Raw genomic sequence first — 26,912 nt, 5'->3', positions numbered from 1 at the left:
ATAAACCGTTTGGTCAATGTATGTTTCGTTTTTAAGACTGTGACTGATTTCGTCCATCTATCTGCAACGTCAAAAACAAAACACCAAAATCAAGCTTATGGTTAAGTTCAATAAAGAGAAATTCTATTCACCTGTCTTGCTGTATGCCTGCTTGTCTATTCTTTACATTATTTCCACTTTCTCACATGGTAAAACTCAGAGCTGACATCATTGCTCAAGTCAAACGATTTTCTTGCTTGCCTTGTGTGAATCGATCAGCTTACATTCTGCATGTCTTAAATCTCAGTGCTTTTCTGTCAAAAAATCTTTTCATTATTGATTATTTAATTTGATTATTTTAGTATTTCATTATACAATTTTAGTTTCGATAATACTCTTTGTCCTAGTGGATTAATGTCAAAGGATTTTTGCTTTTAAAGGTTTTATTATTCATATAATAATCAGCTAAGAGTGTTTATATTTCTGTTTGTACTCAACCAGCTGCATAGTTAACCGCTGGCTCTCTGCAGCTGTTTGTACTCAACCAGCTGCATAGTTAACCGCTGGCTCTCTGCTCTATAACGGAAACTGTGTGCCGTCATATTATCTGTCAGCAACAGGAAACCGCCACCCAAGAGTAAGAAACGACCTTGTAGAGAACACAACGTTTTGAGAAGTCACACCTGCATGCTTGACTAGATAAGCATAGTATTTCCTTTTTTGTATGCTTCATGCTGTGTATAAATAAAGGCAGAGAGCTGCAGGGTGTGAGTCTCCGTTGAGCTCTCACCCGTGCACGTTAAACTGCTGAAGTGTCTGAGTGTTATTTCATTATATCTGAGTGTTTGATAAAAGATTATCTCTAACAATTAAAAAAGGGATCTTGTTTCTTTTCAGTCAAATAAGCTTGTTCAACAACTTCAGTCTTAAAATTCACCCGCTCATCTTATGGATTTATTCAAAATTAAAGGTACACTGAACCAGCATGGCTACCACAGCATTCTGCAATGACATCTGGTTTGCGTTTAGTTGGACTATCATTTATTTTTCAACAAGGCAATGACCTTAAGACAATGGCACAATCACACTGCAGCGCTGTCAACAAAGGGTGGCTACTTTCAGGAATCTAAAAAATACGACATATTTAAAGTTATTTATCCATTTTGTCTTTGCTACATAATTCCATATATCTTGCATCATGTAATTGATGTCCCCACTATGTATCTACAATGTAGAAAGTACAAAAATAAAGAAAAACTTTTAAATGAGAAGGTGTGTCCAAACTTTTCACTGATAGTGTGCATGCACATCTGAAAGAAGAGCTTTGAAAAACAGACATTACAAAATGATTTAATTTTGTTGTTTCTTTATGTCATTCTTAAGACAGTGATGGAGACGACCAACGACTCCTTTGATCTAATCGGTACAACTGCAACTGCAACTGCACCTGATATTTGGCAATGATATTGGGCTGATACACAACACAATGTCTCTCATACTCTATTCCCTGTCCTTTATCTGTGGTGTGCTCAGGAATGGAGTGGTTATCTGGGTGACCCAGTTCAAGATGAAGAAAACTGTTAACAGTTTGGTTCCTCAACCTTGCTGTGGCTGACTTCATCTTTGTAGCATTTCTTCCCCTGAGTGTGACATACGTAGCTTCAGGTTTCCTCTGGCCTTTTAGCAACTTCATGTGAAAGCTGAACACCACCATCAGCTTTCTGAACATGTTTGCCAGTGTCTACGGTCCCTGATTCGCGCCACCACATTATGTTTTGCTTTAGAGATATAAAGATATATGAGTCAGCATCGGCGATGACCCTAAACCCTAACCATTACCTTTATGTTTTGGAGAAAATGTCATTTTTGATGCATGTTAGTAGGAATCGTTACATTCTTTGCTGACAACGCAACAATTTAGAAAAAGCAAAACTTCGCGTAGGGTTAGATTCCTCAACAATGATGGCTCAGAACTCACAGGCTTAAATATTATGTTAAAAGTAACTGTGGTTGTGAAAGCCAATTCTGGTGAAGCAGAGTATGTAGGATGAACGTCATCCTGTGAGATCATAGAGTATTTTAGAAATGTTGCATTAAAAAGAAAAGCAAACTGACATTATTACGGGAAATCCTTCACATTTGTCCAAATCTGGTTTTGATCTGTTTGCAAAGGTTTCTCTCAATAAATCTTTTTTTTTTTTTTTTTAAAGTTTAGCTTCAATCCTCACATTATGTTTCCACAAGAATCCAACCTTGATGCTGTTGATGTTTTAGTCACATGTTACTTTTTGAAGACACACAAGGTGTTTTTTCAAACTTGTTTCACTACAGCCGTCTTTCACAGCTAATAAAGAGACTTCATTTAGATTACAAAACAGGATGCTGACAGAAAACCACTACGGTAGCCACTGGAAAATACAGATGATCTCATTTTGGTTTCAGACTTTTTCTGAAAGCCAAATTTAGCAGGTTTTCTTTTTCTCAGAATGGGTTTATATATAATCAAGGTGTCACAGTTTGATCAGTGACTCTTCTGGAGTGGATTCATCAACAACCAACAACAGAGCTTTACTAAAGGTAAATAATATTTATTATTTTGCTGCTGTAAAATTGTCAATAATAAAAAAAATTTTTGGTTTCACTCTGTCAGACATAATGGATAGGCAACAAGGTTTTTGACTTATTGAAATCAAATTGCTCAGCTTCTTCTGAATCTGTCTGAAACCTCACCTTATCACCCAACAATAGTGTTAAAAATATGACGTATGTAACTGCCTACAAATGCCATATTTTGCACATATTCACGTTAAAGTACAGAGGGTGACACTAATTAATCTTTATTTAAAAAGTCACCCAATGATTCTTAATTCTTTTAGCTAACTGAGCGCTGACTTCTCATGGTTGTCAGTCAACACAAAGCAACAAAACTGACAAAGTTATAGATGCTGCTTCATGAGTGATACATCATGGCAGACAAAGAAATACAAAATGTCCATGACCTCATTTTCCTACACCTCTCACAGACTGATAGCGTCATTAGTGACTTTCAGTTATAATTGTATCCTGGCAATGTCCCTTAGTTTTGATTGACTGAATGTTTTATTTCGTATATGTTAATAGGAATAATAAAGTAACAACAAATCGTCCTCTTTTTAGAAGTATAAGTCATGAACCTATCAAAAGCAAACATAAAACTATCTAAACTACCTCTTTATGTGAATTATTAGTCTGCAAAACAACGGCTGTGCATCAAGAGTTAACATATGATATAAATGTAGACAACAGTTAACCTGTGTATATAGGTCAAACACAACTTGAGCTTATTAGTCAAATACTTAACATAGTGACACCATTGAATATGCTATCCCAGTGTATATATGTCATAAAAAAACACTACCTGCCATCTTTAGTAGGCTTGATTACTGTAACAGCATCTTTACAGGTCTACCTAAAAAATCAGTCAGACACTACAGCTCATTCGGAACTGCTGCTCGAGTCCTCACTAAGACCAAAAAAGTGGACTATATCAGCTCAGCTCAGAGGTCTTTACACTGGCTGCCTGTGCATTTGAATAAAGCACCAAATCCACACTGTTTTACTTTTAAGCTTAAACTTCAAAACTTACATTTTAACTACTGATTTTATCTACTGTTCCTTTTTTTCCCCATTTTAAATCATGCTTTTTTTTTGTTTTTGTTTTTTAATGTGTCTGTAAAGCACTTTGAATCACCTTGTTGTTGAATTGTGCTATATAAATAAACTTGCCTTGCCTTGCCACTATGCCAAGTAGTCGTTTAAAAATCAGAAAGTCTTCCTTGATATAACATATAATCAGCAAATATACACATATGATATATAAATACAACATTTATTATGCACACAATGTACATGAAATAATATATAATTTTTCAACCAAGACAAAAAAATGACATTCTGTGTGGAGTGTACAGTAGTTTTCATTTTTATATATTAAAAATTATCTTTGTGATAACTTTGCTGTTGTTTTTTATATAGTCTCGTAAATGTATTATCTTCACTCTTTAATTCTTCCTTTTACTTAACTCATTACTACTGAAGTCTAGAACTAATTCATTTTCTAAATCTGTAAATGAATTAGTCACTGTTCGTGCTCTTCTATCAAGAAATAATCTATACCACAACAGCCAACTACAATTTTTTTCATATGTGCTGCTTTCATAGCCTTGATTATACCTGAGCTATCTGACTTACAAGTGACCCTTCACTGCTAAATGCAGTCAGTGTTTAAATGAAGCAGTTAGTGTTTAAGATTTGTTTACAACTAACTAGACATTAAGTAGCAATTTAAAAAATAACTGAGTATCATTCAATGCAATTAGTTATAACAGAAAGAAAAAAATGAAAGATGAATTTTACATAATGCATTTATATATATATATATTTTTTTTTGTGATACCACTGCAGGTCCCAAGGCAGTGATAGAGATGACCACTAGATCTTTTCATCAATTCAACACAACCGCTGCACCTGTTTACCAGTATGCTGAGTTGAGACATTCTCTGAACACCATGTCTATCGTTGTGTACTCCCTGGCTTTTGTCCTCGGTGTGCTCGGGAATGGAGTGGTTATCTGGGTGACCGGATTCAAGATAAAGAAAACTGTTAACACAGTTTGGTTCCTCAATCTTGCTGTGGCTGACTTCCTCTTCACTGCATTTTTGCCCCTGAGTGTGACTTACACAGCTTTGGATTTCCACTGGCCTTTTGGCAAGTTCACGTGCAAGCTGAACACCACCATCAGCTTTCTGAACATGTTTGCCAGTGTCTACATTCTGGTGGTGATCAGTGTGGACAGATGTGTGTCTGTGGTGTGGCCCGTCTGGGCTCAGAACCACCGAAATGTACGCAGAGCATCCTATGTGAGTCTGTGTGTTTGGGTGGTGGCTTTGATTCTCAGTGCTCCATACTTCATCTTCAGGGACGTCGGACCATCGTACCACAATAAGGATATCATCAACTGCTTCAACAACTTTGCTCTTTCTGGTGACGAGGACACATATAATGAGACTCATCAGGCTATGATTATCACGCGTTTCCTACTGGGATTTGTTGTGCCCTTTACTGTCATTGTCTCCTGTTATGCTGTTATAATCCATCGTCTCAAAAGAAACCGCACACTGGCCAATCAGTCAAGTCGCCCCTTTAAGATCATCGCTGCCATTATCATCACTTTATTTCTGTGCTGGGCTCCCTTTCACATCATGGCTCTAATTGAGATGGCAAATCACATGCCAGAATATTCAAGTGAGATATTAGATGATATCACCATAATTGGGTTACCAATAGCCACCAGTATGGCCTTTCTCAACAGCTGCCTGAATCCACTGCTGTATGTGTTCATGGGCCAGGATTTTAAGAATCAAGTCCACAAATCTATCCACAACATCTTGGAGACTGCCTTCCAGGAAGAAGTTCCTCGCTCTTATATCTATACAAATGCAACCACTCAGAACAATAAGAAGTCAGAGTCTGACACACAGTTGTAATGCGATTAAAGAGATAAATACATTGTACTGTACATAGTGACTTTAACTGTGTCTAACAAATTACCTTTTCTTTAAATTCATGGATCCTCTCAAATTATAGAGTTAATCTCTTAAGATTTAATAATATTAATTAATTAATTTTAGGAATGTTGATCAAAAGCATTCTCTTTTTTAACTATATTATATATTATTACTGTGATATTGTACAGCAAGTTAACATTTCTGGGGGCATTTGAAACACTTTGGAATGCTAAAATATTTTAGTGTACCTTCTTAACATTCTTAATCAAAAAACAAATAATGCAATGCCTATTATGCACAGTATTCTCCATATGTACCAAAAACAAGTGAGAAACACATAAAAAGTGACAAACAGGAGCAACTTAATATATCCATCTATACTACCTGCGATTGTCTCAGTCCCTGTATCTTTTGCCCAAGTTTTTATTTTCGCAATAATTTTTGTATTTGTGTTTATTTATTTTGGGTTTTGTACTTTTATTTACAAATTGTGGAAATGGATTGTTTTCTTTCTGGTTGTCTCAGTTTTGTGTTTATGTTTTCTTAGTTTTACTTATTTTAGAACCTAGTTTTCTCTGTGTCCAAAGTAGAGATGGCACGATACCCCTTTTTTGTGTCCGATATCGATACCGATATTATAAATTTGGATATCTGCCGATACCTATATGAATCCAATATAGTGTATTTTTTAATCAATAAAATATCTTGCTGCATTTTGTATAAGTTCATACTCAAGTAAAAAAAAAAAAACACTAAAGCTATTCTGTTATGCCTGTATGCAAAAACTATTTTATAGTTCAGCAATACTGATCAATCTAATAAACGTAACCTACACGATCCCCCCTATTCTGGTATTTTAAACAGTACTTAGCAGAAATATTAAGCAACCTAACTAATAGGATTGCCACCAAAAAAAATAGGGAACCAACCCCCACCCTCCGCTTCGTGATGCGTTAATCGACGTAATCAACTTTAATTTAATGCACGTGTAAAAGAAAATTCACAGAAATCAATTATTTTTCCACAATAATTAAATAGATTCAACATCTTTCTTCAACAGAACTACAGACTGCACAGATGGTACTGTCCTAAAGGAAAAAGTACTATAGCTTACTAGAGTATATTAGACTTAATAGTTACTATATACAGTAATGGACTTCTATACATTTTACAAGAGATTAAAACTTTGGGTGTAAGATTCAGATAATTATTTATTAAAAGCTAGATATTTTAAATGAGATTGTCTCAGTCCCTGAGACAATCTCCACTTCATTTTTCATGGTGAACCCCCCCCCCCTTCCCTGTTAATGCCCTACCTGCCCCCCTGGCAAAACTTTGCTAGACCTGCCCCTGCACAGTTACCAGCTGTCAATAAATTCTAACAACAGCTTATCAAGCTTAAACGTGCTGCTGTTGTTTAGCAGCTGGTTTCCTCGTTCTGGCGCAAAGTTGATCAAAAACAAACAAGAGACGGGACCCAATCAGCTGATCATTTATCAGTTTCATGATTGAAGTAGCAGCAGGAGAGGGAGGGGGAGAGAAGAGGCAGTCGCTCCATATATCGGTTGTTAAGCTTAACGTGGGAATGCTTTAGAAACATTCAGAGATGAACGTAAACACTTGCTTTACTTCTCTCTGGGATAACTTCCTCGGAGATGAAATGCTGGTTTGGTAGTGAGGATTCAAATGCTCAACCAAACCACCGACAGGTCTTGCACTCGCGTGACGCATACAGCTCCCACGTGCTAAGGTTGTGAGCTGAGTTACGCCATGTCGCAAGTTTTCTGAGGTGCTTTTGTGATATTTAATGGATCTGATAAATTTTTTTATTTCTCTCTGATATCCGATCCAGTAATTTAGGTCAGTATCGGACCGATACCGATACGTAATATTGGATCGGTCCATCTCTGGTCCAAAGGTTGTTCATTAATTGTAAGTTTATCCTGTCTCTCCTATTTTCACCTTCCTAATTTCAGAACTCTGTGTTGTCTCTGTGTTTCTTGTCTTCTTCCTGTTTCATTTTGATAGTTTTTGTGCCTTCTGGTATTCAGTTCAGCCCCCCACCCCCACCGATTATCCCCTTACTGTTGGCATATAACTGTGTTTTCTTTCCAGCGGTCTTCCTTGTCCCCCCCTTACTCCTTTATTGGGAACTTGCTGGTTACTTTGCTGTTTCACGGAATGGACTTTGTTTCCCTGGTCTCTTTTATTCGGTCTATGTCAGCCTGCCTTTGAGTCTATCTGCGTCCCACCTGCAAAACATGAGAGTGATGCTTCATTAGTTCTGATGGTGCTTCATTGGTAGTATCGTTTGTCACACATTAATAAACAATTTTTGCCTATGGATGGATATAGATATATATGGATACAGAGCTACAGCTCCCATCTTAATCACACATGAGTCAACTAAACAAAATCCTATTCCTAATATGAATTTTTCAAGAGGAATTTCAATAGGCCTCCTCCTGAAGTTGCCTATGTGAGCATGTCCTACCATCTCTCCTGCCTTAGGTGCCACCTTTTTCTTTTGTACAGCTGACTCACATCAGCAATTAAAGGTATTTAAGGGCAGAGAAAGGTGAGTGAGCTCTGGTGCCAGAGTGCCATGTGAGGGGTTTTACCTAGTGAGCTGTGTGAGTGTTTGGTGGTTGCAGCTAGTGAGCTGACTCTTGTGATTGTTTGCTCCTGCTTGGTGGAGAGGAGTGTGTTTGGTTACTAACCCTTTTCTGACTTACTTTTCAGTTTACTGACCGACGCTTGAGTTTTGTTTTGTTTCTTTAAATGGTGATAGTGGCTTGTCCATCTCTTTTAGTTGAGTTATTAATAGAAACTTTAATAAAACTCTTTCATTTAATCATTTTGCCTCTCTGTCTCCTTTTTCCGACCTGGACACTTTTTGTTACTTTCCCTAATCGCCTGGACCCTTTTAGGGGAACGTAACAGCTAGTTCTACAACTCATTTGATGAGAAATCATTAAAATCACAGAAAACACATTACATATACCAGCAGAGGGAGCTGTTTTATATGAATGCTTCAGTGTTAAAGGGCAGCAGTTTAAAGAGGAAAACTGTAACAAGCCTTCAGGTGGCTCTGATTTATATACAAAAGGTAGATACGGGAGATATGAGTTCTGCTTCCTTTATTTCATTTTGTTAAACAGAATTTCCGTATTTATCCTTTATGCTCATGTACACATTCTTTTATCTTTTTCTCCACAATTTTCTCGTAACAAAAACCACAACATCAAATCACACTGTTAACCCACGTGGTTACTTTGTTTTCTGTCTATAAATATACAAAATAACTGCGTTATCTCACAGAGTCCTTTACAAAAAAGTTTCCGAGTAGTATCATTAACACTCTGATCAGTTTGCTTTGAATCCTTTTCTATATATCTTAAGATACACATACAAAGGTTTTCAATCTTTAGAATTGCATTTGGATTAGATAATTCTGTCTGCAGGCTCTTTCTCATCTGTTGTCAGGGAATGGTAGGTCAGCAGCCTACCATACCCAGCTTTAGTTCCCCCTTGTGGCAAAGCTGCACAATTACATTTCCATAAACCCATGTAAAATTCTTTTTACAGTTTTTCTCGATTGGTTTGGCTCATTTCTTGAAACCGAGATGACATTCTCAAAACCATAAGGTCATTTGGCCAAACAGTCTTACAGTCCTGCCCAACATTATAGCTCACTAGCAAAATCAAATATCTTTCCCCAAACTCTTCGTCCATGCTTCAAAAGCAGATTCCTTTCCCATATAAAAGGTCAGTACAGTCATAATAGCACAGATCCTTCTCAATTGCCTTGGCACATGTGCATTCATTTAGTGCTTTTGTCAAAATAACCTGGATGGTTTAGCACAACACCATGGATCCCCTGCAAAAGCTCATATCTCTCCCAAAAGAGTTTATCCATGTGTCAAAACTAAATATCCTTCTCATATAAATAGTCAATGCCCCCAAAATGCATTATACCTTCGGCATTGTTTAAGCACTGCAAGTCAAAATGCTTAGACGTTTTGTCACTGAGGCACAGGTCTAGCAACAGAATACCACTATGAATAAAACTAAAAGATTTTACAGTAAAATCAGCCTCCAATAAACCACTCATACTCAAGGAAACTGTAAACATTTTTATTCGTACAAAGAAATGTTAACATTAGAGAACATACTGTGAAAAGAAAACATATACAGGATTCTGTAAATGTGAACAGTTATAAACACAAACAAAAAACAAAAAAAACAAAAAAACCTCTAGCCTACCATACTGTAAATAAAGTTTCAGAACTATAGTACAGTAATATTTTCAGTGGTCACCATTGTCACCCTCTCTTTCCTGGCCACCATCCTCATCCCCTTGGCCATCGACGCGCTGCTCTCTGTCAGGCCATAAATTCTCATCCACATCGGATATTTTCTCTTGCGATGCAGCGAGGGAAGAAACGGCGTGAATGTCTCAACCATCCCCTACATTGATCCCCTGTGATGTCCTCACATGCAGCATCCATTGCATGCAGCAGGGCCCTCTGGTCTTGAGCCTGATGCTCATACACCCTCCACCTCCAAGCTGAAAAAAAATCCTCAATTGGATTTAGGAAAGGAGAGTAAGGTGGAAGAAACTCCATTAGCATCCGGGGATGGGTGGTGAACCAGGTTCTGATGCGTGGGCCGCAGTGGAAGTTCACATTATCCCACACAATGACATAATGTGGTAGCTGAGGTCCTTCTTCACCTCTCTCATTTTCTGGGATCAGATCAGTATAAAGGTGGTCCAAAAAATTGAGGAGCTTTTGTGTATTGTAGGGCCCTAAACTGGGAATGTGTGTGGCCACACCTCTTTCTGATATAGCGGCACACATTGTTATATTTGCTCCTCGCTGGCCTGGGACATCCACAGTGGCTCGGTGGCCAATGATGTTACGGCCACGCCTTCGACCTTTGGCCAGGTTGAAGCCAGCTTCATCAACGAACACTAGGATGTGAGGGGTTTCGTTGCCTTCTAATGCCATTATTCTCTACAATAGAATAGAAATATATCTAATCAGTCAAGTAGAGACAGATACTGCAGGGAAGATCTAAAGTACTGTAAAAACAGGGAGTGGAAAACTGAAGACAATTTCTAGGCAAAATGCTCTAGTCACACAAAGCTGGATTCTGAAGGTAAAAAGGATAACGCAAAACAAAAAAACAGTGGTAACCATGTCTTACTGTAATAGTGTTACAATGATAGACAACCAGTAGTTGACTTACATGCACATACTGGTACCGCAGCCCTTTCACTCTGTCAGAGTTTCTCTCAAATGGTACCCTGTAAATCTGTTTCATGGTCATCTGATGTTTCTTCAATACCCGGTCTATTGTGGAGATGCTGATAGAGTTTATATTTTGGAACATTACATTGTCTAGCAGGATTGCATTACAAATCTGTCTCAGTGTGATGGCATTATTTGCAATGACCATGTTGCATATTTCTCGTTCTTGTTGTTCATTTAGAAGTTTTCTTCTGCCACCCACTTGAGGCTGTTGTCCAATCCTAGACATACAAGTCAAAGGTCAACACTGTAAATTTGTTACAAAATGAGTTACCAATGTAATTGTACTGCTGTTTTATGGTACTAAAAGTGTGATGCACTGCACAGTGACTGGAATACTATTCACAGTATTTTCTCCATTTTTTTTTCTTTGTCATTTTTATAGTATCATATAACATCACATGAAGATATTACAGTACTCTAGGCCTACACACACACCAACACTGAATAGTTCAATAGCATAGTTCTGTACCTGTTTTCCCTGCGAAAGGTTTGGATGATGGAGGAGACTGTAGACCGAGGCACATTAGGCTGCACTCGGCGACCTGCCTCTGCCATTGTGAGGCGATGGTTTATAACGTGGTCAATAAGGGTGGCCCGGATTTCATCTGGGACATCATGGTGCCTCCGTGCTCCTCGGCCTCTTCCCCCTATTCCTCCACGCATTCTCACTCCTCCTCCTCTTCTTCTTCCTCGAGCAGGAAGTTGCTGTTGTACTTGGCGAGGTGCTTCCATGTTCACACTGCAAATGAAACTGGCCCCGGGCCAAGCTCTGTCTATATACTTTTGGCAGAAGTCATAATCATAGACAACACCTGTCAGGTATCTAAACAACCTGTTTGATTGGTCATCTGAGATGTGGGAAACTGCTCCTTCGTTAGTTCTAATTTCACCTGATTGATTGTCAAGTACTGTCATAACTTTATCAAATGTTCCACGATATTCTTTCATGGTATTATATCTTTGACTAATTTTGACAGTTGAACAGACAATTGTGCATATGATGACTTACACAATGAAACCATGCTGATATGTTTTGGAGTGAGTAACCATTTCACTGAAAAATCAACTAATCAGTTTAGATCGCCAAGATCTATTTATTTGGAAAATGTGCTAAATGTGGGCTCATTGTGCTAACTGTAGCTACTTGTACATAATCATTTGAAAAGAAGCACAGAGTCACTTGAGACATGTACTAAAGCATTTGCAATTTGATAAAACCAATGAAAAATGACATTCTGTTGTGAACAATTGCAAGGTGGTTTGGAGATTTGTCCATGTTATTTTGGGAATGTCATCTCGGTTTCAAGAAATGAGCCAAACCAATCGAGAAAAACTGTAATACTAAAGTAAGGAAGACCTCTTCACCAACTACCTGGTAAAACAAATTATATTTGTGACCATATATTTGCATCACAAAACACAGGTATGCTTTTACTGCAATGTCAGTGTGTTTGAGATCATTGTCATTGCAGCTCAATTTCAAACTGGAGCTACTTCAGAATTTTTTTACAGTTTTTCTCAGTCGCTTTGGTGCGTTTCTCAGATCAGAATTGAAATTCTCATAACTATTAGTTCAACCTCCACAACACTCAGTCATTTGTGCACATCATAGTAGCAATTTCTCCTCTCTCTGAACAAACTGCAAATGATTTTGGACATGAATCAGTTGCTTCCATACATTTCCCTGCTGCTTTCTGACATTTCCATTTGCTTATGTCATGTCAGTCAAAAGTAATCATACCTATGGATGCTGAATAGTCGTTCCCAATAAAACTAATAGTCATACATCCATTGCTTGAGTCATCACACACAAAATTGTTGAACTAGTTATCACATGCCAAATATTGGCCATCTGTCAAGCAAATCCTATACCTTTCTGTATCATTTTTCCTGGAAATGTCTCCGAAATTGAACAATTGATCTCAGGTGAATCACAGCTGTCACTCATGAGGAGGCGTGTGAAAGTTTAGTTGTAACCAATGACAAACAACTTGTTCACTGTCAATTATGGATGAATCCTGTGAATCCCCAATTGGCAAGCATATATAAACTGCGCAGGAGCTAGTGTGTACCATTTCTACACTTCTGTGACACAAAATGGAAGGTCAGCACCGTGGAAGAGGGGTGAGGATGCGGGGAGGAAGGGGAAGGGGAAGAGGGAGAAGAGGCAGATATAGGCGGATTCCTAATGAAATAAGGGCTACAATTGTGGACCATGTTGTCAATCACGGCCTCACCATGGAGGAGGCTGGTCGAAGGGTGCAACCCAATATTGGAAGAACTACTGTCAGTTCAATCATCCAAACATTCCGTAGGGAAAACAGGTATGCAAACAGTAATACACTGTACTGTACTGTGCCATCTCAGACACATCACATGTTACTGTACTGTATTTGCAATTTCACAAAAAGTTCACTCTGCACCACATAGGATTGTAAGACAACCTCGCGGAGGCGGAAGAGGGCCCCTTTTTACCCCACAGCAAGAAGAAGCCATTTGTGCAATGGTCATTGCAAACAATGCAATAAAGCTGAGAGAAATACAAAGCGCTGTCATAGAGAATCACACGGTATTTGGCAATATTGAATCTGTTTCAATTTCAACAATTGACAGAGTACTCAAGAAAAATGAAATCCACATGAAGCAATTGTATAAGGTGCCATTTGAACGAAACAGTGACAGGGTGAAGGAGATCCGTCACCAGTATGTGCAGGTAAAGCTGGTCTTCTATGTTCTGCACTGCAAACTGTTTTACAGTACTTCGTAGTTTCATGCAGTACACTTGCAATTCCACAGCACATACTCTACAATGTGTTTTACCAAATGCATGCATTACTGTTTGTTACTGTACACAGGCATATTGTGACATTGCATTTCTGTCTCTCTCTAAAGCGTGTACTGGAGCTGGAAGCCAGGGAAACACTGCACACATTCATATATGTTGATGAGGCAGGTTTCAATCTGGCCAAAGGCAGAAGGCGTGGAAGAAATCGCATTGGACAGAGGGCAACCACTGAAGTCCCTGGTCAGCGCGGAGGGAATATTACCATGTGTGCAGCCATCTCAGACAACGGCGTCCTCACCCATATCCCCCTTCTTGGTCCATACAATACCCAACATCTCCTGACATTTTTAGACACTCTTTACAGGGACCTAGTCCCTGAGAATGAGAGAGGTGGAGGCCAACTCAGCAAGTATGTTGTTGTCTGGGATAATGTCCGTTTTCACCACTCCCATCAGGTCAGAGAGTGGTTTGCAGCACATGACAGACTTCTGGTTGAATATCTCCCTCCATATTCCCCATTCCTTAATCCAATAGAGGAGTTTTTCTCTGCCTGGAGGTGGAAAGTTTATGACCGGCATCCACATGAGCAAATGGCCCTGCTAGCAGCCATGGATGCAGCATGTGACGACATCACAGCAGGGTCCTGCAGAGGATGGATTCGCCACTCCAGGAGATACTTTCCTCGCTGCATTGCGAGGGATAACATCTGTTGTGATGTAGATGAAAATATGTGGCCAGACAGACAGGAACGTCTGGATGTGCCAGAATGATTTACTGTACTGTTACATGTGCTGTTTATTGTTGACATTAGTGCACAGCTCTACCAAATGGGTGATTTTATGTTTACATGTATTCTACAGTGAACAAGTGACTGTAGCATATTTTTCTTTTGCACAATTCTGTAGGATTACAAACACTTCTACACAATGGAAATGTGAAACGTACGTATTCAGTGTCTCAGTTACTCCCAAGACTCCCATAACATCTACAGTGACTTTACTGCACATTTCAGATGGCTGTACAGGTAGGCCATAGTGCTGTCGTCAGCATTTTCAGGTGTCACCAATTGTTTTTGCAATGGGAAACACTGAAATTATAAACTGTCATAGTGGAAACATGACAATGCCATTTGACTATCTTGTTCATAAAGATGGTGTCAAGACTTTTCATTTTGATGGCACTGACAGTTTCATTGACATGGATACTTGCTTTTGAGGTATGGATAATCAATTCTGTGCATGTGACGTGCTTTTGCAGGCTATCCACTAGGTTTTGCAGTTTGCACTAATTGTTTTGGGAAATGCACTAACTGCTGTGCAAATGTTAATGGTGTTCTGAGGAACGCACCAAAGCGACTGAGAAAAACTGTAAAGGGTTAAAGGTTTTGGGTTTTTTTAGGTTTTTATTGTGACATAAATGTTTCTTTTTTCTTCAAAGCAAATATAAAGAAAAACACAAGGAATGAATATGTATATGTTTTACTGTATGTTATTGTTTTACATGTCACTGCATATATATCTGTGTGTGTGTGTGTGTATCCTGGATTCCTGTCCTTGGTCCCCACCAGAGATTAACGCGTTACTGCCCATTACAGTAACGCATTCCGATTACTTTTTTCAAGTAACAAGTAAAGTAAGGGATTACTATTGCAAAAAAGGTCATTAGATTACCGTTACTTTCCCGTAAGCACGCTGCATTACTGCGTTACTAAACCCGTGATTCTTTTGTGAGTGTCTCATGACAATGACGTAAGCGAGTGCGACGTTGGTGGCAACAGCTGTGTGCAAATCAAGAATGGATAATATATCAAGTGCGGGAGAGAGTATGAGCGTGCAGCGCTTAAAGCGTGGACATACTGACCTTACTTTGGGTTTGATTCCATAAAAAGTGACAAAAACATTAGTGTCCGCTGCGTGGGAAGAAAACTTATTTTTACAGAGAAAAAACCCTTAACTTCCGAGCAAGCACCGAGTACGCTACCACGTAATGGGAAATTCACAGATAAACTCGCGGATTCTTCCACTGACCCCTGCGGCACACCTGCACCATGGCAAACCTACGCCTACCCCACTCCTGCTATACAGGTGAAAATAGAGCAACAGGACCGCTAGTCTTTGATTTTATTTATTTAGATTAAAACTAATAAAATAAATTTTAAAAAGAGTCTTTTCCATTTGATTACATTTTATATGATTGATTATGCAGAAAAAGTAGAACTGGGGTGAAATATCTATCGCTTCATCACCTATTCAGGTTGTAAATCAAGTTTTTAAAAAGTAACTAAGTAACTAATTACTCATGGAAATAAGTAATCAGTAAAGTAACGGGATTACTTTTGGGGGGAAGTAATCAATAATTAGTTACTGATTACTTTTTTCAAGTAACTTGACCAACACTGCTCCCCACTTATCTGTAAGTGATCATGCACCTGTTCTTGGAGCAACTTCAGTGTTTGCCAGTAATGAGCAAAGCAAGGCTTTGTGAAAAAAATGGCACATTCAAAGCCGTTGTGCAAAAGTTTCAAAACAATCTGAAACCAAGCTTGACAGTGACACCTACTGGCCACTTTTGCTATTGTCACATCTTGATAATACTCCCCTGTGAAATAATGATCCATTGCATTGCTAGCAATGCAGAATTCTCAAGAATGATTTATTATTAGTATTATTATTATTATTGTTGTTATTATTATTATTATTATTATTAGTAGTAGTAGTAGTAGTAGTAGTAGTAGTGGTATAATTAAATATACCAGAGAATCAGCAATTATGATTAATGCATGTTTTGGAGAAATACCCATTAAAACAAGGAAGGAAAAATGCTGAGACTGTTAAAGAAAAGTTGTGACTGTAACATACACGTGTATTCTGGGATCTGGCAGCATATTGTATTGACTAGCAACTAGCTGTGAAATAAACAAATTCCCCATGTTTTTCGATACCCCAGGACTGTGGACTTCTCAGTGTCAAGCAGTGTGCACACCCAGAAGTCCTGTACAATTCGTAACTAAAATGATATATTCAAAACAGAAAATACTTGTGATTGGCTATCAATGGAGAGAGGCCATGGTTTAAACTTTAGCCCTCCCTGGTTAGTCCTCCTTGTGGCCTTTCCGCATGGCAATCGTACCTGTCCTCCAGTCAGGGGTCTTGTTCTGTATGAGAAAAGTCCACCCTAGTTCTGCAGTTGTTATGGATAGGTTTTATCTCTACATGTTTTCCTCTAGGGTGGGGTCAGCCTTAAAGTGTCTGTACCTTGCTGCGGTATGACAAATACAGGAACACCATCCTCCCATAACCCCCACACATTCCTAAGGCAGCCGCTCCTTGGTTATGCTCTGTGTTAGTGTCAGGGTGTACCAGTCTACCTTCAACACCCCCCTTCACACCAAGGAGTTGCACTGAAATGTGTTTCTAATAGTGTCTCGTGTAAATAGATAGGTTTTGCATGGCTGCTTGAAAAACCTCTTCAAAAATAGATAAGGCAAGAAATATATAACTACTTACAATAGTAATTTCAAACATATATAACAAAACACCCATTATCTAGTTTGCACATAAATCAGACTGGAAACTTGTTGAATAGGGGATTAATCAAAACCTGAGAGTTCTAAGTTCTTCGTAAAGTAAACAAGTGGAAAAAAAAGGTTACATATCCATGTGACTATGAGAAAGGAATTCATACAGGCTAAACTAACTTGCACACACACATAAATACAGACATGCAAACCAACATGGAGCAAGAAGCCACATGTATTGAGTAACTGTGGTAGTTCATGATATAGTTTTGGTTTTGGTTGAACTCTGTAAGACCTAGTGGATAAGAAATGGGCATTTTGTTTCTTTATTTAATTCTTATTTGATGGGAATCATAATTTAGTTTTACATTCATTAAAGTACATTTGCTCAGCAGCTACACAGTGATTATTGGACTGAACTTTCTCACCCAACTCCGGGCAGCGACAACTATTATGATACACATAACTTTGAGTACACATTCAAGTCAAAGGACAGGCAGTTACACTTCCATTTTTATTAAAAACCCATTTTTTAAAAAGAAAACAAACAACTGCATTGTCTTATTTTTGTTTCTAATAGTTTTATGAATACCAACTTCTCATGGTTCAACTCCACACAGAAAGGGCCTCGGTCACACAGTCGATCTGAAAACAGGACTCTCTTGCTGTGAGGCAACAGTGTTAACCATCATGCTACCCCATATTTCAAAACTGTTATTTCCTGAAACCTTTGGTGTTCCTTTTTAATGTTTATTTCCAAATTGAAAGTCACAGTGACATCTGTGAGATATGTTACCACTATTAGGATCGGCACACAAGTGTTTATATTCTTTTTTTTTTCTTTTCTTTCCTGTACCGTTTGGATCTTTAGCCATCAGAATTGTTGTCTGAAGGCTAAGAAAGATGCCAAGCGGATTTACTTTACCAATTGGATCATCATGGCCTTGCCATATTGGTCCATTTGATTGACCTTTATTATAATTATGCATTTATTTGATTTGATTTTCGGTTGTTACAGACGGGACAGACATGACTGGGTGATAGGAGAGGGAGAAAGAATGAAAGAATGAGAGGGAGAGAAGAGATGTGAGAAAGGGGGGAAGAAAAAAAAGAAAAACAAAACACCTGGATCACCTGTATGGAGACAAGAAAAAACAAACAAAAAAGAGCAACATAATAAATACAGCACCATCACAATAAACTAGTTAACAGTAGATAACAGTAGATACTAAATATTGCATGTTATTGTGCAGTACGCAAGATTGACAACGCACAATGTGCTTTGACGTAGCAGCCAAGAAGGGTGTAGTTTGTGTCTGTGAACACCCGTGTGTACACCTGTGTGCACACGGGTGTGGATCAGCACGCTTGTTTATATTCTAATTTTTCCGTGCCTCTCATGAATCGTAAAATTCCATGAACTCTATGAATCAACATGTCTTTACTTGCGGTCAAGGAAAGTAAATAATCATTAGTGAGCTATAATTATTAGTGATCTGTATGCTTGGGCGGCGGTTTTAATTTTCTAGAGATATTAATTTATGATAACTTTGCAGATTCAGATTGTTTAGTTTATCTCATAAATTCGCCATCATCACAGCTGTTTGCTTCTTCATCACATTCTTAACTGGAATCTAGACCTGCAACCTCAAACCTGCAAAAAAAAAAATGTGTTGCTGTATGAAATAAAAATAAAACATAACAACCTGCACATCTCATAAAGCCATATGTTATTCGCAATGGAAGACAGAAAGTATGTAAAAGGTTTATATTGCGACATTTTACTATTCATGACAAAAATTGGTTGTTGTTTTTTTTTATTTGAGGGCAGCAACAGAAAAGTTGGGACAGGGGCAACAAAAGGCTGGAAAAGTAAGTCATTCTAAAAAGAAACCGCTTGAGGAAACATTTTGCAACTAATTGGGTTAACTGGCAACAAGTCAGTAACAAGACTGAGACAAGATTACCTTAAATAAGCAGAAGAAGTAAAGATGGGCAAAGAAAAGAAAAGGCTATATCAATAAATTGTGGAATGATCTCAGAAATTACGACGACAATGAATAGACTTAAAAATGGGCTTTAAAAAAAGTTTTGATTTTTGTGAACGAAATGCTCTCATGACTCATCGAGTGAAAACTACTAGCCAGCCAATCGGTGGCATGCAGTCTGACAACATCACAATTTAGTACCTGGTCGGATCGCTTGGAACCCCAGCCGAGCAGGTCCTAAAAATGTACCTGGTATCAGGTTCTATGGCCTAATGGAAAAACCTGAAAACCATGGTGAACCATGTCAAGTCAATCTGAGTAGGTACTAATAGAATTGTATTGTACCAGAGTCTTCTCTAAATGTTTGTCAGTGACTTTCTGTTCTACTTTGATTGTTGTGTCTTTTTTGTAGTTTTACTTTCCCTGTCATATTGGGTTTGGGTTAGTTTTCATGTCATACTGAATACTGCTTGCTTGTGTTTGACTTTATATTTCTTGGATTGTTTCATATATACACTACCAGTCATTAGTTTGAACAAACTTTCTCATGTAATTCGTTATTTTCACTTTCTACATTGTAGATACACACTGAAGACATTAAATATATGATAAATAAATTGATAAATATGTCTTATATTTTAGATTACTCAAAGCAGCCACTCTTTGCTTTGTTGACAGTGCTGTGAACTCTTGGTCTACTCTCAATGAGCTTCATGATGAGCTCCATCAGTTGTGTTGTGCAGAAGTCAGGTTGGTACACAGCTGATAGTCCTAAAATCTATTGAATCCAAAATAATGAATCACAAAATCATAACAAACTCAGCAGCTTTGGTATATATTTTATATTACCATATAATTTAAACTTATTTATGAATACTTGACAAAATGTTTTTAGTTGTTTTTGTGAATAACATTTCGATAAATAACATATTTTTAGCTTAACTGCTTTCCCACTCATATTGTAGGTCTACAGTTTACATTCTGATCACAACACATAAGGTGTTTCCACAAGCAGTTTTACACTTCCTTGCAATGTCATGGGATTATTCCATGACATGAAAAAATACAAGAAGTGGAGAGTTGACTTTTAGAGTAAGAAGTAGAGTTAAACAAGACTGCAAAACAGGATGTTGATAGACAGGGAAAAACAGTTTTCGTTCAGATTTCTGTTGCTCAATGCTCGATTTTCTTCTTTTGTTGGTCCCTTTAGTTATCCACCTCCACCTCCTCTGCACGTGTTAAAACCATCTCAGCCTCACCTCCTTAACTTTATCTCCAAATCAGTAAACCTGAGCCAACCTAACAACCTCTTCCTTTGAAAACTTTTCTGTACTTCAACACCAGCGGATTCATTAAACACCTTGTTCTTTCTCTGCCCAATTCAGTTGTACTTTCCTAGAGATCTGGTAAGTCTTTCCTTTATGCTTTATAACATTTAAATACTTTTTATAGGTGGTGACTTTATAGAGGTAATAATTATTCTGCAACCCACGTCTGTAACCTAATTCAGTGTGAATGCTCTTGAGTAAAAACAAGGAAAGAAAGAAAGAAACCCATTAGGAATGTAGGTACAATGAGCTGAAAGGTTCATGTTTTACAATCTGTACTGTTTTATAATATATGCCACTGACTGTGGAGATACCTTGGTTTTCCTCAGATTGTTTCATAGCACAGCTGCCTTAGAGCACTGGTTCTCAAGCTGTGGTACACGTACACTGTGGTATGTGAGCTCCCTCTGTGACAAGTGGTATTATCACTTGTTACATCCTGTTTTTGACAGTTAAAATAAATAACATTTATATAAGAAATAAAATTATCTCGTGTGAACTGTATGTGGTGTACTGCTGTACTTTAATGTCGGTCATAAGAGTGGTACTTCAAGAGCCATATATGTCATGAGGTGATACTCATTGTGAAAGGTATGAGAAGCACTGCCTTAGAGAGTTAAGAAAGAAACTGGAGGAAAATGGCAAAATAAGATAGTGATACTAAGGCCATGCTGAAGACAATGCAACAGTGCTGTCTCTCATTTTTTCTTTCTCTTTCATTTGTCTGCAAACTTTTGCAAACTTCCGGTGGATCTGCCTTGTTATGAATGGCAAAATACTACCCACAAATTAGTCTCAGTTATAATAACCTGTCAGAGTTTGATGAGGCATTCATCTGCAGAAGATTCTTCAACAACCAACAAGAGAGCTTTACTAAAGGTATGCCGTCTTTGTTACTTTGCTGTTGTACGATTGTAAAATCATCATGTATTTACTTTTTAATAGATAAACCTCTGACACTTAAGACTTTCCCAGTTTTTAATTACTAAGTCACTCATGATTAATACATTTTCAAGATTCCGCCCCCAAAAATTCAGTTCCCTGAATATCTATATGCATGCATGAATGGATGGAATATATATTTATACATATATAAAAAAAAATTAAAAAAAAGGAAATTCATTTTTTACACTATTGCATAACGTAGAAACACTGACTGCTGGGATAGTTATTCACTGGAAGTGTAATGTTAAATAATCAAATAGGCTAATTTCTTAAAATTAAGTTAAACCACTGAACTTAAGAGACAGCATTACTTTCATGAGGGTAGTGACTTTTAAAGTAATTGCCGGTAAGGTTCTTTGCACAGTTATAACTTCTTTGACCTCTTTATTCATCAAAATGTGTTGACTAATACATCTAAACCAAACTGCAAGCAGACATAAATGTAGGCAGCCAAACATAGCATGGTGCAAGCAGTTAGAGTAACTGCAGAAGTTTGTTATCATCTGTCAGACCTAAAGGTTAAGTAAAGGTCTTTTTCACTGAAGAAAAACAAGCTGTAATTTAATTTGGTTTTTTTTCCAATTCCACTGACATAATGTTGCTCAACAACTGCACAGTGAGTATTAAAGTCCACATTCTCACCCAAACCCACACAGCCATCATGACCATTATGATGGATGTAATTGCCCAACGTTTAGTACATCAAATGGACGATTAGGTAAACCTGTGATTGGATTGTCAAAAACCCTTTAATAGTTATTTTATTTAGTAAACTGAGAAACTACTTTTCATGGGTCAGTCAACAAGTGGCCAACAAAGCTGAAAAATATCACCTATAATTTAAATGATCTTTTTTAATTGAGCATATTAAGTTTAATTTTGAAAAGCAAATACACATAGTTTAGTCTAGGTTGTATTAATGTGTCACAGTTTGTGCTGATTTTCTTCTACTGCACATCCACCCACACCTGACAGAAGAGCCATACATATTTTCTTCTTCTTCTTAAGTGTCTTATTGGATGGCATTGGCGATTAGACTAGATGCCCTCTCTCTCATACAGTCCAGCAACTCATTTGGTGTTTTCTTCCTTCGGTCTTGTATTCTGCCAGTGACGGTTTCTCGCCTTCTGCCTTGTCTTTGGTCCCTTCAATCTTTTCCAGATTTAATTCCAATTGTCCTTTTCTCAGTACTTGTCCCAGAGAGTCTTGCTTGTCTCTCTCTGATGTTTTATTTAATGATCTTTTGGTGTGTGCGCATTTTAAAACCTCTTCATTAGTCGGTCTTTCTTTGCTTCTATACATGAAGATAGGTGTGATGTAGACATCTAGGACTCTCTTTCTTGTCTTGAAGGAAATTTGTCAATCAACTGTAATCTTTGCAGAGGTAGCTTTCTTTCCTTTTGCAATCCAAATCTTGATTTTATGTAACAATCTTCATTACTCACAGTAATACCCAAATATTTAAACTTATTGCCTTGTTGTGTGGAATTCTTTAGTATGATGTTGCACTACATTGTCTTTCTTTTTGGAAATGATCATTGTCTAAGTTTACTTGAGATTCAAGAAAATGAATGTGGGACTTAATGTCCATCCCACTTCTTCACTCTTCTTATATACAATAACTATTTGTTTTCTGTAGATGTTGAATTGATTACAGTGTCGTCTGCACATCTCAGGTTATTAATGAGGTGCCCATCAACCACAATGCCTGGCACTCCTTTAATCTCGCAAGATATAATCACTGTATAGAGGAAACAGATCAGCTGACAACACACAACTTTGCCCTACACCACTTCTGAGTTTGACAAATTTCGAAACCAGAAGTGAAAATTTTTTTGTCACTTTTGATTGCCACAGTTTGTTCCAAGTGCATGTTCTTCATAATAGGTCTTTTTTGCCATTGTTCAGAACTAATAATAACTATTAGATTTTTATGGCTGATAGTGCTGAAGGCTTTCATGTCATCAATAAAACATGAGTACAGATATTTTTGAAGTTTAATTGCTTTTTCTGTGACGCTTATCAATATAGCATTTGTTGTTCCTTTGCATTCCACAAGTCTGAATTGTTTTTCTTCTAATTCTGTTGCAATCAGTTCCAACAAATAAAAATTTATACTTTTTTTTTTTGAGGACTGCAAATTTTAAGAATAATTTAAGTTTTTCTGAAGTTCTTGGTCAGATATTTATTTTTTCATGTTTGCGTTCAATTGTTGGGAAATTACGGTGACATACTCTTTTAGTGTTGTAACATCATTGCTGATTTGGACACTCTTCAGTTTCCTGATAACTGTGACTAGTACATGAATACATTATGCTCAGCAGCCAGTTAAGAATTTTCATATCACATTGTGAATGTTGCTGCCACAGTAGTGCAATCATGAACTGAAGTAGCCATTAACACTGACTGGATGGATTATAATCTAATTTGAGCTGAAAACAGCGCTCTGAACTACAAGTGATGACCTTCACTGCTAAATGCATTATATTTGCTGTTCATTTTGAGCCTTTATTGTCTAAGATTCATAACTAACTATAAATTAAACATTAATTTAAGAGTAATTAATTTATATTTCTGTGCAATATGTGAAGACAGAATTATTATCAATATCAAAAATGACTTTTACATAAATTCATGTTTTTTTCTATGCAGATCTGAAGACATTGATGGAGATGACCAACAACTCTTTCGATCAAATTAATACAACTGCTGCACCTGATAAAAATGACTCTGTGTATGGTAACAAGTATGATGGGCTGAAACAGTCTCTCAACACAATGTCTCTAATCCTTTATTCCGTGGCCTTTGTCCTCGGTGTGCTCGGGAATGGAGTGGTTATCTGGGTGACCGGGTTCAAGATGAAGAAAACTGTTAACACAGTTTGGTACCTCAACCTTGCTGTGGCTGACTTCCTCTTCACTGCATTTCTTCCCCTCAGTGTGACTTACGTAGCTTCAGGTTTCCACTGGCCTTTTGGCAAGTTCATGTGCAAGCTGAACACCACCATCAGCTCTCTGAACATGTTTGCCAGTGTCTACATTCTGGTGGTGATCAGTGTGGACAGATGTGTGTCTGTGGTGTGGCCTATCTGGGCTCAGAACCACCGAAATGTACGCAAAGCATCCTATGTGAGTCTGTGTGTTTGGGTGGTGGCTTTGATTCTCAGTGCTCCATATTTCATCTTCAGGGACACTGAGAAAATGTCTGAAAACCAAATCCTCTGTTTCAGCAACTATGCTCTTTCTGATAACTATACAGCACCATCTGTGATTCAGTTTCGTCATCTAGCCATGACTATCACTCGTCTCTTCCTGGGATTTGCAGTTCCCTTCACTGTCATTGTCTCCTGTTATGCTGTCCTAATCCATCATCTGAGGAGAAACCGCACCATGGCCAGCCAATCAACACGCACGTTTAAAATTGTCACTGCTGTTATTGTCACTTTTTTCCTGTGTTGGGCTCCCTTTTACATAATTGGTGTAATTGAACTAGTGAAATTCACGTCTGCTACTCAGAGCAACACATTAGATCTTGTCACAGGTGTTGGGATGCCTCTGGCCACCAGTCTGGCCTTTCTCAACAGCTGCTTCAATCCACTGCTGTATGTGTTCATGGGCCATGATTTTAAGGACAAAGTCCGCAAATCCATCCGAAATGTTTTGGAGACTGTCTTCCAGGAAGAGGAGACACGCACTTGCACTTACACAGGGTCAGTTGTCACCAGTCAAAGCAAAAATAGCTCAGATTTGAATACTGAGGTATAAGAAACCCAATAATTAAACTGTAAATGGCAGACAATTGTGACAACTATCTTAAAAATGATTCTAAATGTTTCAAAAATATCTCAAAATGCTTTGGGGCTTTTTTACTAGCCATAGCATTAATCTGATACATGACTGTATGAATCTATGAATCACAGCAGTCCATTCAGGTTACTTTTTTATAGAACTAAAAGCAGTTATACAATGTTATTGCTTCCATTATTGTTGCCTTTTTTCTGGGCTGGACTCCCTATCATTCAGCTGATAGTATTTATTCCACCAAATGAAAAAATTCACTATGCCATTCAATTGGGATCTTTGTTGCCAAAAATTTGGTCGTTCTTCACTGCTGCTTGAATCCACTGCTGTATGTCTTCTTGAGACAAGATTTTAAGGCTGAAATACGAAAATCCACCCTGAATGTGCTGGAGAGCCTTCCAGGAAGAGGAGACACGCTCTCCCAGTGACATGAAGTTAGTGAACACCAGGCAGAGCAGAGAGAAGTCAGATTAGATTACTAAGGTATAAGGCTGTATATGAGGTACATAAACATGTTAAAACCTTTAATAGAAATTTCTTTGAGACTTTTTACTAGCTGTAAACATGACTCCAGAGTAAATCTTTATAAATCTTTATAAACCTTTAATGAATGAAATTTTGTTTAATTTTGTTCAAATAAACAAAATTTCAAATAAACCCCGCTCATAAAATTATGGAAACAGCTAATGGTACAAATGGTACTGTGATGTATTATTTCTGTGCTGTGTTGTTTTTCTTGCCTCTTTGGCTCACAGCTCTGCATTAACTTTGTGCTATTATTATTATTATTATTTATTTATTTTATTTTTTATTTTTGCTTTAACTAACTCATGAAGTCTGCCATTCATTTCCATGTATTAATAATCCGTGTTATGTTTTATGTTAATATATTATTATGAGCTGACCACCACTGAGTTTTCATGTAAACATTTACATTTTATATTAAATATTTGACATTCCTACAGTTCCATTAGTAACATATATGACTATATCAGATAATGTCACTGATAGTTTCTCTCTTTTAAAGTTTTTTTAACCCCAGGGACGTCAATAAATAATGACAATAGTGATCCTCATTTATTCACTGTTCCTGTATTGTTTTATAAGTCAACTTTGATACGTGCATCATTAGTATTAACTGAACACATCAAATATTGGATAATTATATTTTTAAAAATAAATAATATAGTGTTATCTCGCTGAACAAAAAGTATTATATTTACTTACATACATTTTATTTTATTTATTTATCAGCCATGGTGTGAAAAACAGTATGGGCCATTATCACAAGAGGTTATTGTCTTAGTTTGTTAAAGTTCTCTATTCCCATTCTGGTCAAATTTGGTTTCATCGTTTGTTTGCAGTACAGTTACAGAGCCAAGTGACAACAAATCAAAAGACTGCTGCCTGTCAGTGGCCAAGAGCAGCCTGTATTCAGTTTGAATACTGTTATGAATTGAAACAGAACAGTTTATAACTTTATTAGTTTGTAAATAGTGTTTCACTGTTCTATTTAACTTTTGGTGACAGTAGAAAGACTGAAGCAGGGGATCGTGTGGGAGAGAAAGGGGGAAAGCTGGATGAAGATGGCAAAGAGAGAGAGCGCAACAGAAATAAGTAAAAGCAGACATGTAGTCAAAGTCAGCAAAAAATTTAAAAGCCATGATCGCTTCCATCTAGTTCATATTCATTGATGATGATGTCAC

The 26,912-nt window shown here is 37.5% G+C and overlaps 3 protein-coding genes across 3 annotated transcripts; 2 read left to right on the top strand and 1 right to left on the bottom strand.

Moving 5' to 3' along the window:
• Positions 1-4,439: 4,439 nt before the first annotated feature.
• Positions 4,440-5,504, top strand: LOC146377486 (chemerin-like receptor 1). Its single transcript, XM_084944642.1, has one exon. It carries the CDS (start codon positions 4,443-4,445, stop codon positions 5,502-5,504), a length of 1,062 nt encoding a protein of 353 aa, XP_084800768.1. The 5' UTR covers positions 4,440-4,442.
• Positions 5,505-9,925: 4,421 nt separating this feature from the next.
• LOC146377485 (uncharacterized) lies at positions 9,926-11,575 on the bottom strand. Its single transcript, XM_084944538.1, has 3 exons — positions 11,313-11,575; positions 10,779-11,061; positions 9,926-10,543 (listed from the first exon to the last, which is right to left on the bottom strand). Exons 1-3 carry the CDS (start codon positions 11,573-11,575, stop codon positions 9,926-9,928), a joined length of 1,164 nt encoding a protein of 387 aa, XP_084800664.1.
• Positions 11,576-21,028: 9,453 nt separating this feature from the next.
• On the top strand, positions 21,029-25,200 carry LOC146377484 (chemerin-like receptor 1). The gene is made up of 2 exons (XM_084944353.1): positions 21,029-21,340; positions 24,059-25,200. The coding sequence occupies exons 1-2, from the start codon at positions 21,229-21,231 to the stop codon at positions 25,168-25,170; spliced, it is 1,224 nt and encodes a 407-aa protein (XP_084800479.1). The 5' UTR covers positions 21,029-21,228; the 3' UTR covers positions 25,171-25,200.
• The last annotated feature ends 1,712 nt before the right edge of the window (positions 25,201-26,912 follow it).

Source organism: Perissodus microlepis, chromosome 11, assembly GCF_051167445.1.
Source record: "Perissodus microlepis isolate ML-2025 ecotype Zambia chromosome 11, ASM5116744v1, whole genome shotgun sequence".
Lineage (NCBI taxonomy): Eukaryota > Metazoa > Chordata > Actinopteri > Cichliformes > Cichlidae > Perissodus > Perissodus microlepis.
This window is presented reverse-complemented; position numbering and strand designations above follow the sequence as displayed.

Coding starts and splice junctions, on each gene's coding strand:
- LOC146377486 (XM_084944642.1), top strand. CDS start 4,443: ATGACCACTAGATCTTTTCATCAATTCAACACAACCGCTGCACCTGTT.
- LOC146377485 (XM_084944538.1), bottom strand. CDS start 11,575: ATGGAAGCACCTCGCCAAGTACAACAGCAACTTCCTGCTCGAGGAAGA. Junction 11,062..11,312: donor ACCTTTCGCAGGGAAAACAG/GTACAGAACTAT, acceptor TTGTATGTCTAG/GATTGGACAACAGCCTCAAG. Junction 10,544..10,778: donor TGCGGTACCAGTATGTGCAT/GTAAGTCAACTA, acceptor ATTCTATTGTAG/AGAATAATGGCATTAGAAGG.
- LOC146377484 (XM_084944353.1), top strand. CDS start 21,229: ATGGCAAAATACTACCCACAAATTAGTCTCAGTTATAATAACCTGTCA. Junction 21,341..24,058: donor ACAAGAGAGCTTTACTAAAG/GTATGCCGTCTT, acceptor TTTTCTATGCAG/ATCTGAAGACATTGATGGAG.